The following is a 13,803-nucleotide window of genomic DNA, read 5'->3' as shown; positions in this document are numbered from 1 at the left end:
TTGTTAACTATATACATATATCATTTATGTTTGTATCACCATGCCAAATATTTTGTCCCAGAGTGTAAAAAAATCCCAGAAAAAAAATGAGCATTACTATCCTGAGAATCAAAATGTGTTTGTGTGTATATATATATCTTAATATATTTAATCCATAATTGTTATATGACAATATATTTGGTCAGACTAACAATTATGGATTAGATATTTTATTCACTTTCAGACTTTGAGATCTTTATTCTAAGTGGCTAGTCATCATAACACTTACTTTGAACTTGTCACCCCTGGAATATAATATATATATATCACTCACACAAGCATTATAGCCCTGTATACTGTAATTAGGTTTTTATATTCTAACAAACCTAAAAGATGTTTCACAATGTTCAAATAACACTTATTTGGTTTTGTTACTGAATTCGCAGTTACATTGTACATACTAGAGTTGCTCTCATTTTGCTCATTAACTGGTTGACCGAATCTGTTGATAGTCATTTTCTTTTACCACACATTTCTACTGTTTAGCACTCACAAACATTGCACAGACTGTATATAGCGGCACTGTCTGTATGTCTCTTAACTATAACAATGTATACACATAGGGGTGGAGCAGTGACTGTATTTTCATTTAATAATATTGGTGTTCCATAAAAGTTTTAAAGTTTGAATGTGTCAAAGCTCAGTTCGTGGACTGACATTGTGAATGTATTTATGAAATCTGAAGATTGTTGATTAGTAAAAATACTTGCATATTGTATGGAAGACAAGAACTAGACAGCTCATACATTAATATCATTACATCTTAAAATGCTAGAGTATGTGAATGTAAGCCTATTCTATGAATAGTTTCTTTTCCATTATTTTAATGTTTTGCCTCAAGGAAAAAAATGTCATGTTTTTTTTTTTTTTCTTTTTAATGAGAAAACCAGAGTAATTTTTCTTCAAATTTTTATAAAATATTGCTTAGTGGAACAAAACAAGAAAATCCCCCTAAAAAATTTCCAAGTTCCGAAAGTGTTTTCCTGGAACTGGAAGTACATGGTATAATTGGAGGCTTCATATTTTTTTTTAATTAAAAGAAAGAAAAAAAATGTTTTTTTTTTTTTTTCTATTCTTTCAGTGAGAAAGACTGTAAAAGTTATTCACTAAAGCAGACTTGGTACTGATACTGAAGTAGCAACTCTTGACTTAAGTGGGATAATTGAAATATTCAACTGTGGTTTAGATGGATTTCTTTTTTGTTTTTCAACTTGTAGTTATTTAAATTTTTATCAGAAACTGTTAGGATTGTGAAATCATTCATACTCTCATGTATACACACATTCACGTGTATATATATATATATATATATATATATAGTCCAACCCATGCTAGCATGGAGAACGGACGTTAAATGATGATATATATATATATATATATATACATGCTTGTGTGTGTGTATGTATACATATATGTGTATGTGCACATTGTCTCTAAAAGTAATGTCCCATTGTGTGAAACAGTCCCACACAATGCACAATAATATAGTATAATGCCTTCTTGTTAAGCAAATAAGTTGTGGCTAATTTTAAATTCTCGGCATTATTTTTGGGACATTATTTACATATATATGTGTCTGTGTGTAAACTTACATGTATGTGTCATAGGCATAGCATAATACTTCCAACATCTATTCAGAACAAATTACTTAATTTCATTTGACACCTTAAATATTTTAAATATCCAATCCTCCTTTCCCCAGCATCACAAACAAAACATTTTTCTTTTGTCTTCATCACTGAGAGGGACATCTGTCTCTGTTTGATCATTTTGATACGAACCTGCCTGAGACTGCCTCTGGTTCTATGACACAAATTTGTTTTCAAGTGACTTTTTATAATCTTCCATCAAAATTTTATGTTGATTTGTTCTAGACACCAGTTTAATCATGGGAAAGTTATTTTACTAAATACCTCATTATTATTTAAAAAATTAATTGAAACCAAGGCAATGTATTTCAACAGAAATATAGCAAGAAGAGGGTTAAGACAAAATCTCTTACAGAATGCAGATCATAGATCCTGTAATGTTCTGCTATCTAATTAAAGATTGGATTCCATCACCATTTACAACATATACCAATTTACTTGCCGAGTTTTTTTTTTTTTTTAATTAAAACAAAAAACTCCAGTCCTATTTATTCATAGGATAAAAAATTTTTTACTTCAGAGATCATCCACAGTTCCCCCATTCCACTCCTGCAGCATTTAAATGAATAGAAGAAAATGCCATGTTTAAGTTTACTGTTAGTTTTAGACTTATGAAGGAGCTGACTTTGTTTTATACCAGCTCAGATAGTTTATTATTTTTTTAGGGTAGCAACACTGGACAAAGATGCTCAGTGTTATTTCTGGCTTTATGTTCAAATTCTGCCATGGTCGACTTTGTCCTTTCAGGGTTGATAAAATAAGTACCAGTCATGTGCTGGGGTTGATGCTGTCAACTTTCCTTGTCCCTTCCAAAACTTTTGGCCTTCTGCCAAAATTTGAAGTCCTTATTATTTCTATTTCAAAGGCAGCAAGCTGGCAGAATTGTTAGAGCATTGGGGAAAAATGCTTTATGGCATTTCCTCTGGCTCTCTATGTCCCATGTTCAAATTGTGCTGAGGTCAACTTTGCCTTTTATCCATCAGGTTGATTAAATAAAGTATAATACTGGGCTCAGTGCTATCAACTAAGTCCTTCCCATGAGTGTTGCTGGCCTTGTGCCTAAATCAGAAAACACCTTTAGTCATATCTATTCCACAGAGATTTCTAAAGGTGTGTGCAAATTTTACCTTCAGATTATTCGTAACTTGTTATTGTTAATGACTTCTGTCTTTCAGTTTTTAATTAGTAATAATGACCTTATCTCCAACCTTCCTTCTCATTACAGACTTAAAGAGCTATATTGATACCATATCAACAGCATTTTTTTTTATTGGCAGATCCTTTGATCTTGTCTTTGACATCTATGTTAGATCAATAACTTTCATCTTTGGATCATTCACAGTTGAGTCGTTATATATATTATATGACTCCTCCTCTCTCAGTGATTGAAGGAAATTTTTAGTCAAAATTTGAATAATGACTAAAGGATGAATAAAAAATCCTTTTTTGAATTATAGTTCTGAAGTCAGGTTTATATTATAACCTACTCAGATTTTCTTTTTTTTTTTTTCCATCTTTGATCATATATTTATTTCATAGGTGTGTTTATTACACATTAATAAACACAGTTCCTTGGCCCTTTTATATATTTCTACATCTAGCAAAGCTAGGTTGGCTGTTTTACTGTAGCTCACTTTTTTTGGGGTTTTTTTTTTTTTTAAACCAAATTTTAATATTTTTTTTTTCCACCAGAAACTTTCAACCTCTGATCAAAATCTTCCCATACAAAAAATATACAGATATATCTTTTCCCAAAGGGATTGGAGGAAAGGTAAATTAAGTTTAATGAATAATAATAATAAGGACCTAAATGTGAATTGTTTAAACTTATAAAGCTAGGTCTACATTATACTAACTACCATTCAATTCATGTGTTAACATAGGTACACTCACATAAAAGCTAGTTATGTACTATTTAGAATGACTTTTGAAACTTGTATCATTCATTCATATAATGTTAACTAAAGATGAAAGGTCTTTTTGTTCAAAAGTGTTATTGGTAACTTTTTGTTTGTATGTATAAAATGTAATATATTATATATTATATAATATATAAAATATTTTATAAATTATATATACATATGTATAAAGCCATATATAAAATATGATATATATTATATTTATATCATATATTGTATATTATATTTATATATTATATATAAAATTTAATATTTTATATAAAATATGAAGCAAAGTATCTATCATGTGAAAACTGAGAGATCTATATTTGGTACAACCATGCCCATTTTTATTTATTTTTATTTCTTTTTGAGCATAAATGACTTCATCTAGGTTCTATATTTTATCTTTAAGAAATTTTTGTTTTCAATTTCTCCTGGCCTCTCTTAAGTTTCACTATGACCTCCTTGGTGCAGCTGTTTCCTGAGAACGTGTGTTGTAGCTAATTTTTTATTAGAAAATAAAATGACCTATAATAAATAAACTACTCTTTTCTTAAGAGTGCTGTAAAACAAAACACTTATATCCTGTTGTTTGTTTCGCCTTTTTTTTTGTTGTGTGTGTGTGTTTGTTTTTTAATTTTTTTTTTTTGGCTTAACTCTTTAGCATTTAAACCCCGGCCATATCTGGCCAAAACAAGCCTGTTTAAACTGGCCTGATCTAGCCTCTTACACCTACCCTACAATACCATTCTAAAAATGGACAGTAACATCAAAATTTCATGTTTGTGCCTTAGTATGTGTTTGTGGTGGGACACATAATTATACAAAGGAGTGCTAAAAAAGTTCCTGGCATTAAGGGTATTGCAAAAGGCCTGGTTGGAGGCCCAACCTTCCAAGTTTTTTTACAGGGCTTAGGAAATCTGAAGGTCCACTGCAACAAATGTGTGAATATGAAGGGAATATGTTGAATAAAATTGTAATCTTGTATTTTCTTTTACCCATAGGTGCAGGAGTGGGTGTGTGGTAAGTAGCTTGCTTACCAACCACATGGTTCCGGGTTCATTCCCGTTGCGTGGCACCTTCGGCAAGTGTCTTCTACTATAGCCTCGGGTCGACCAAAGCCTTGTGAGTGGATTTGGTAGACGGAAACTGAAAGAAGCCCGTCGTATATGTATGTGCGTGTGTTTGTGTGTCTGTTTGTCCTCCCGACATCGCTTGACAACCGATGCTGGTGTGTTTACATCCCCGTAACTTAGCGGTTCGGCAAAAGGAGACCGATAGAATAAGTACTAGGCTTACAAAGAATAAGTCCTGGGGTCGATTTGCTCGACTAAAGGCGGTGCTCCAGCATGGCCGCAGTCGAATGACTGAAACAAGAAAAAGAAAGAAAGAAATAGCCAGGAACTTTTCAGCATCCACTCGTAAGAAAATATCAGATTTGTATCATCAATAAAGAGGACAAAGGCAACAATTTGCAGCTGTTTGTGACTGAAATGGTTTAGTTATATAAGTTTTGTATATTTTTCACACTTGCTTGCCAATTTGCCAATCTTTTCATCTCCCTCTCCAGTGCATCTTTTTCTTCTCTTTCGGTATTTTGGAGTGTATTTTTAAAGAACTCCTTGTACATCTGAAAAAATACATTAATATATGCATTAATATATATATTAATATACATATATATACATTGAACCAGCCAGGATCCCTGGTCTGGTGGTACGTAAAAAGCACTATCCGACTCGTGGCAGATGCCAGCACCGCCTCGACTGGCTTCCGTGCCGGTGGCACGTAAAATACACCAATCCGGCCGTGGCCAGCCTCGCCTGGCACCTGTGCAGGTGGTACGTAAAGAGCACCCACTACACTCACGGAGTGGTTGGCGTTAGGAAGGGCATCCAGCTGTAGAAACATTGCCAGATAAGACTGGAGCCTGGTGCAGCCTTCTGGCTTCTCAGATCCCCGGTCGAACCGTCCAACCCATGCTAGCATGGAGAACGGATGTTAAATGATGATGATGATGATTAATATATGCCTCATCTGGCACCTGTGTTGGTTGGCACATAAAATCACCCACTACACTCTCGGAGTGGTATCCAGCTGTAGAAACTGCCAGATCTGACTGGCCTGGTGCAGCCTTCGGGCTTCCCAGACCCCAGTTGAACCGTCCAACCCATGCTAGCATGGAAAGCGGACGTTAAACGATGATGATGATGATGATATGTGTCTATGAAATACACATTAGCATGTGTGTGCATTATGAGTGGCTGCTGAAAAGTTCCTGGCTTTGAGTTCTTTTACAGGTCTTAGAAAAACTGAAGGACTGCTGCAATCAAGTGTTTGAATCAGAGAAGGGAGTATGTTGAATAAAATCATAACAGCTACTGTTATTTTCTTTTACAAAGCCAGGAACTTTTCAGCACTCCCTTGTATATATGTTACACAGACGTCTTTCTACATTTGAAATATATGTGTAAATTTGTGTCAACACATACATACATATATACATATTTAGCATCATTTATACATCTGAAATATACATGAAGATGTGTTATACAACCTTGTATATATATATATAAATTAAATTAGAGATAAAACCACTATTAGGCAAATCAAATAGTGAAAAACATAAAATAAAAATAATTAATATAATATACAAAATATATAAAATACAAAATTTAAATTATTTAAATTTAAAGTTAAAAATTTTAAATTATTAATTTATTTTTATTTATATATATATTTATTTTTATTTTAATAATTTAAAAAAAAAATATATATATAACTATCAAAAAGTATTAAAAGTTTAATATAAGATAAAAAGTATTTATACTGTAAAATTAGATTTAATCCTAAATCTAATTTTTCCCTGCAAGAAACACACCAGCATCGGTTGTCAAGCGATGTTGGGTGGGGGGGGGAGACACACAAACACACACACACACATATATATATATATATATGACGGGCTTCTTTCAATTTCCATCTACCAAATCCACTCAGGGCTTTGGTCGGCCCAAGGCTATAGTAGAAGACACTTGCCCAAGGTGCCACGCAGTGGGACTGAACCCGGAACCATGTGGTTTGTATGTAAGCACATTCCTTTTATGTTATTATGTGAAACTAAAGAGGCTAAGGTAACTCTGTTAGAGATCTTTCCAAGGATTCAGTTTGAGAAAAAAAAAAGGGACTTAGCATACAAGGTCTCCTTTGTCTTGGCAACCCTAAGAAAGTTTATGGGTCCTGCCCCATTTTTTGTTGATGAAAAAAAATAAAAGGTTAAGTAGGAGCTCTCTTCCTCATTGGTTCATTACTATCATCATCATTGTTCGACTGTGGTCGAGACAATGGAATTTACCATGCTACGCCAGACTTCACGGTCCATCATGGCATTACGGAGGTCCTGTTGCTGGATGCCTGTATCCCTGGAGATTACATCAGGGTAGGAGAGTGTGCGCCCTCTGGTATTGCGAGTAGATGGCTTCCAGAGGAGAAGAGTAGAAATTACCTCTTTTTCAGCTCTACAACAATGTCCAGCAAACTGGACTCTCCTACCTTTCACAAGAGATGACACAGGTGGTAGTTTCCCATATATTTGCATTTTGGTTGGATGACGCTTCCACGAGAGATTTTGTAATTATCAGATTCAGATTATTATCATGGTAGTGGTGGTAGCATTGTTGGCATCCCATTAAGGCAAGGAAAGCTCCACCTCAAGGCTTGGTCCCACTTATTCAGAAGCTAAACTCCACCTGTGGCTGCATGGGACAGGCTGATCCCATAGTTGGCGTGTATTTTCTTGTTTATATTTGGAGTTTAACCCTTTAGCATTTAAACCGGCCATATCCGGCCAAAAGTATTCTGCCTGTTTTATGTTCAAACTGGCCAGATCTGGTCTCTCACACCAACCCTACAATGTCGCTCCTAAAAATATACAAACACATCATCGAAATATTCCAGCCTTAAACCTTTAGTATTTAAACCGGCCATATCCGGCCAAAAGTATTCTGCCTGTTTTATGTTCAAACTGGCCAGATCTGGTCTCTCACACCAACCCTACAATGTCGCTCCTAAAAATATACAAACACATCATCGAAATATTCCAGCCTTAAACCTTTAGTATTTAAACCGGCCATATCCGGCCAAAAGTATTCTGCCTGTTTTATGTTCAAACTGGCCAGATCTGGTCTCTCACACCAACCCTACAATGTCGCTCCTAAAAATATACAAACACATCATCGAAATATTCCAGCCTTAAACCTTTAGTATTTAAACCGGCCATATCCGGCCAAAAGTATTCTGCCTGTTTTATGTTCAAACTGGCCAGATCTGGTCTCTCACACCAACCCTATTATATCATTTTAAAAATTAACAGCTACCTCATTAAAATCTCAAAGCTACAAGATAATGCATGATTAGTTCAAGGCAATGTGGATGAAAAAGCATTAATTTTGGTAGAATAATGCGAACACTAAAGGGTTAAACTAAATACTTTTTACCTGGAATGTTTGATTACGAGCCTTCACTGTTGCGTGGTGAGGAAACATGCATCTTGAGGTGGTGACAGAGATAGAGACTGCCTTGGAAAACGGTGATTCCAGAGACAATTGTGTATAAAAGTCTTTGAGTGGCAAACCTAAAATGCCGAAAAGAAAAAAAAAAAACATTTTTAGACAAAAATAAAAAATTGAAATCTTATTTATCATTGAATTTGGTTTTCAAGGAAAATAATGTTTTAAATTGATAGAAGAGGAAGAAATATAGAAAATTGCTGGCTATAAAGGGTTTCTCTGTGCAAAAGTAGATCTTTATATATAAAAGGGAGGTTGTGTGTATGTCTCCTACGATTTAGATTCCTAACTACTCCCACATTTTGCGGTGCAGTTTAACCAAAACCAGGTATCTTATAGTCGTGATTCATATCGAGCCCTTCTGGGTATTAGCGCACGTCTACGATGAGTCTACGATTTTAAAACAAATTTACCATCAATTTTTCCCATTTTTAATGCATTTTTGGCATATATAAGGGAAGTAACTCTCTAAAAATATATATTTCTTAAATCTTTATTAAATCTCAGAACGTAAAGAGCTACAGTAACACCCCCCCCTTTGTGGTTAGCCATATTGAGATGGCTATTATACTTTACATCTCTAAAAATGCTTATATAGTTATTTCCCTTACAAACCCGAGCAACGCCGGGCGATACTGCTAGTTGTATATAAAATAAGAGTAAGAAGCATGACCCTACCAAAGACCCTGAAGAAATATTGGTTTCAAATTTTGGAACAAATCCAGCAAGTTTGGGGGAGAGGATCAGTTGATTACATCGAGCCCATTGTTCAACTGGTACTTATTTTAACAAGGATGAAAGCCTGGGTCGAACCTGGTGGAATTTGAACTCAGAACATACAGAGAGGCAAAATGCTTCAGCAATTTTTGAGGAATGGAAGTTAATTTCTTACTTTCTACTCCAATACTTGGCTGGTACTTTATATTTTTTCTTTTTTTTTTTTACTGCCCACAAGGGGCTAAACATAGAGGGGACAAACAAGGACAGACGAAGGGATTAAGTCGATTACATCGACCCCAGTGCGAAACTAGTACTCTATTTATTGACCCCCAAAGGATGAAAGGCAAAGTCGACCTCAGCAGAATTTGAACTCAGAACATAACGACAAATGAAATACTTATTTCTTTATTACCCACAAGGGGCTAAACACAGAGGGGACAAACAAGGACAGACATAGGTATTAAGTCGATTACATTGACCCCAGTGCGTAACTGGTACTTAATTTATCGACCACCGAAAGGATGAAAGGCAAAGTTGACCTCAGCAGAATTTGAATTCAGAACGTAACGACAAATGAAATACCATTAAGCATTTCGCCCGGTGTGCTAACGTTTCTGCCAGCTCGCCGCCTTTGGCTGGTACTTTATATGGATCCCTCAAATGTATGAAAGGTATGGTTGACTTCTGAAGGATTTGAACTCAGAACATGAAGAACCAGGACAAATACCGGATGGCATTTTTTATCTGATGCTTTAATGATTGTCAGCTCACTGCTATCAATCACACTTACAGCAACAGTGATTTCAAATTTTGGTACAAGGCAAGTAATTTTTTTCCAAAGGAGGAGGTAAGCCAATTATATCTGATTCAGTATTTGACTGGCACTTTGCCTTTCATTCTTTTAGATGTTGAAAAAATGAAGTTGAACTTGGCAGAATTTGAACTCAAGAAATGTAAAGAGTTGGAGAGAATGGTGCTAAGCATTTTGTCTGACATAGTAATGGCTCTGCCAGCTTTTAGCTTTAATAAATAAGTTCTCTACAACAGACACAAGGCCTGAATTTTTTTTCTTTTTTTTTTTGAAGAGAAGGGTGGGGCTAGTCAACTACATTGATCTCAGCTTCTTTTCTTGAACCAGAAAAGATAAAAAAGCAGGGTCTAGTCCAGTGGCATTTGAGCTCAGAATATAAAGAGCCACAAAAAAAATACTGCAATGCATTTTCCCCACCATGCTAATTCTGCCAGCTTACTGCCTTAACAGTAACCTCAAATTTAGGCACCAGGCCAGGAATTTCAAGGGACAGGGATAGTTAATTACACTGACCCCGGTGCTCAACTGGTACTTATTTTATCAACCCCAAAAGAATGAAAGGCAAAAGATGGACAAAATGCCTGGCTTGCTAATGATTCTGCCAGCCTACTGCCTTATAATAATAATAATAATAATGGTTTCAAATTTTGCCACAAGGGCAGCTTTTTGGGGGAGAGGATAAGTCGATTACATCGACCCCAGTGTTCAACTACTACTTAATTTATTGACCCTGAAAGGATGAAAGATAAAGTCGACCTCGGTGGAATTTGAACTCAGAATGTAGCGCCGGGCAAAATACTGCTAAGCATTTTGTCCAGCGTGCTAACGATTCTACCAGTACATCACCTTAATAATAATAATAATAATAGGAGGAGAAAGAGTTTCTTTACAGGGAGTACTTTTGGTTTTATCCAAAATGTTCTTAGTCTAACAACAAAAATCTCAGCAAGATTGCAGCTTTATAAAGACTTGCTTACCTGGCCATGTTGCACGTTCATGTATTGGAACATTCTTCACCAAAGCATAGACATCAGCTGGATTAATTCTCATTTTTTCTCCTAGATGGGAGAAAGAATTTTGTTGAAACACCAACAGGATTACTCTGAGAAATTTTTTATTTTAAAAAAAAAAAGCAAAATTTTTTTCCCTTTCAAACATAATCTCTCTATATATAAATGGCAGTTTGTCTGTCTGTGTGGCTGTCAGGTTGTACCCTCACCCTGACCACGGCTTTCAACCGATTCTGATGAAACTTGACACACATAGCCCAATGTTATAATTCAAAACTAACGCAGCGAAAATTTTGAAAAGTTCCCCCAGTTCTGAAAAAAATCGATAAATTCAACATGGGGTCGAGAATCTAAGCTTTTTATATGCAACACATTTTCTGTTGTAGTTTTCACAACTTGCAATCGGGAGACAGCTACGAACATCGTATACATAGAAGTATTCGAGTGAAGAGAAGACATTGCAACCTACACATGCGCCTTCGTTCCCTAGAGGGAAAGAACTAGATTGGGATTAGTCGTTGCCTACTAAGGGCTCTTACATACTCGGGCAACGCCGGGCTATGCTGCTAGTTTGTTTTAAATTTTGGTTTTGTTGTCCTACTCCTCATCAATTTATGCCTGCTTTCCATACTGGTATACATTGGAAGGGTTATATGAAGGCTAACACAATAGTCATGTGATCTTGTGACGTAATTTCATCATCATCATCATTGTTTAGCGTCCGCTTTCCATGCTAGCATGGGTTAGACGGTTCAACTGGGGTCTGGGAAGCCAGAAGGCTGCACCAGGCCCAGTCTGATCTAGCAATGTTTCTACGGTTGGATGCCCTTCCTAACGCCAACCACTCCGTGAGTATAGTGCGTGCTTTTTACATGTCACCGGCATGGAGGGGCGGCGCTGGCAACGGCCACATTCGGATGGCTCGCTTACGTGCCACCAGCACTGGTATCATGTATCATTATCGTCATCTAATATCTGTTGTCAATGCTGGCACGGATTGGACAGATTGGATGGTTCAACTGGGGTCTGGGAAGCTAGAAGGCTGCACCAGGCCCAGTCTGATCTAGCAATGTTTCTACGGCTGGATGCCCTTCCTAACGCTAACCACTCCGTGAGTGTAGTGGGTGCTTTCTACATGCCACCGACACAGGTGCCAGACGAGGCTGGCAAACAGTCACGATCGGATGGTGCTTTTTATATGCTACGGGCACGGAGGCTAGGTGAGGCTGGCAATGGCCACGATCGGATGGTGCTTTTTACGTGCCAAAAGCTGTGTATACCCAAATTATTAGGAATGTTAACTCTTTAGCATCCAGCTTACTCTAACAAATATAATGCTTATTTATTCACATTGTTTTGAATTTATCAGGCATTATTTTGTAGCTTTGAGATTCTGATGAGGAGAGTGTTTCTTCTTAGAATGACATTGTAGGGCAGGTGTGAGAAGCTAGATCTGACCAGTTTGAACATAAAACAGGTAGAATATTTGGGCTAAATATGGCCACTTTAAATGCTAATGGGTTAAAGTATGGTATAATCTTGTAACAGATCAGAGCATCTTTTATCTTTTACTTGTTTCAGTCATTAGACTCTGGCCATGCTGGGGCATTGCACTGAAAGGTTCAGTCAAACAAATCAACCCCAGTGCTTATTTTTTTTAAAGTCTGGCACTTATTCTATCAGTCTCTTTTGCCAAACTGCTAAGTTACTGGCATGTAAACACAAACATAAACTTAAAGACATGCACACACATATCTTTATACATAAAAGAGAGGTTGTGTGTCTGTCTCCTACGATTTAGATTCCAAACTACTCCCATATTTTGTGGTGCAGTTTAACCAAAACTGGGTATCTTATAGTCGTGATTCATATCGAGCCCTTCTGGGTAATAGCACGCATCCACGATTTAAAAAAAATTTACCATCATTTTTTTCCATTTTAATGCATTTTTTCGCTATTATATAAGGGAAGTAACTCTCTAAAAATGTCAACGATTTAAAAAAAAATTTACCATAATTTTTTTTGCTATTTTTTGGCTATAACTCTCTAAAAATGCTTATATAGTTATTTCCCTTACAAACCCAAGCAACGCCGGGCGATACTGCTAGTATATATATATATACTCTTTACTCTTTTACTTGTTTCAGTCATTTGACTGCGGCCATGCTGGAGCACCGCCTTTAATCGAGCAACTCAACCCCGGGACTTATTCTTTTGTAAGCCCAGTACTTATTCTATCGGTCTCTTTTGCCGAACCGCTAAGTAACGGGGACGTAAACACACCAGCATCGGTTGTCAAGCAATGCTAGGGGGACAGACACAGACACACAACACACACACGCATATATATATATATATACATATATATGACTGGCTTCTTTCAGTTTCCGTCTACCAAATCCACTCACAAGGCTTTGGTCGGCCTGAGGCTATAGTAGAAGACACTTGCCCAAGGTGCCACGCAGTGGGACTGAACCCGGAACCATGTGGTTGGTAAACAAGCTACTTACCACACAGCCACTCCTGCGCCTATATATATATATATATATATATATATATACACTCTCAACAGGCTTCTTTCAGTCTCTGTCTACCAAATTCACTCACAAGGATCTGCTATAGCCTGGGGCTATAACAGATGACAACTTTCACCTGAACTTGAGACCACATGGTTAAGAAACGAGTGCTTCTCCCTTGTTCAGGTGAGTTGGTATTAAAAGGTTTAAAAACATAATTTCTGTGTTCCCCTTTTTTAATCCTGGGAGTAGGGACCAGTCTCCCTTCCCCCACTGCACCACCACAAGGAGGAATATTCCTATAATTAGTTGAAACAACCTCCCTCTCTCCTCTCCTACCATTCACCCAGCTAACCCCAGGAACTACTGGGGCTCAACTTAACAAAATTAACAAAATTATCTTACTTCTCTGTGAAGGATCTTTAAACAGGGTATCGTAGAGTTGAAGTAGGGATTCACTGGTGGTACATAGCTCTTTCAAAAAGGGGCCACTTGCTTTTATCACTTCTGCCTGTCAATGGTAAAATATAAAAACATTAATACTTTAAAAATAGAAAAAAAAAAGTGTTGGTGGGGGGCACTATATTTT

General features: G+C 36.5%; 1 protein-coding gene across 1 annotated transcript in view; it reads right to left on the bottom strand.

The window, feature by feature from the left end:
- Positions 1-5,066: 5,066 nt before the first annotated feature.
- The window catches only part of LOC115222767 (coiled-coil domain-containing protein 180-like), a 131,538-nt gene continuing 122,801 nt past the window's right edge, over positions 5,067-13,803 (bottom strand). Inside the window, exons 34-37 of the mRNA XM_029793066.2 lie at positions 13,620-13,725; positions 10,666-10,746; positions 8,086-8,222; positions 5,067-5,219 (exon numbers count right to left, since the gene is read on the bottom strand). Of these exons, the coding sequence (XP_029648926.2) occupies positions 5,088-5,219; positions 8,086-8,222; positions 10,666-10,746; positions 13,620-13,725 (456 nt within the window). The 3' untranslated portion in view covers positions 5,067-5,087. The remainder of the gene's footprint in view (positions 5,220-8,085; positions 8,223-10,665; positions 10,747-13,619; positions 13,726-13,803) is intronic.

Source organism: Octopus sinensis, linkage group LG21, assembly GCF_006345805.1.
Source record: "Octopus sinensis linkage group LG21, ASM634580v1, whole genome shotgun sequence".
Lineage (NCBI taxonomy): Eukaryota > Metazoa > Mollusca > Cephalopoda > Octopoda > Octopodidae > Octopus > Octopus sinensis.
Note: the sequence above shows the minus strand (reverse complement) of the source record. Positions and strands in the feature narration are given on the sequence as shown.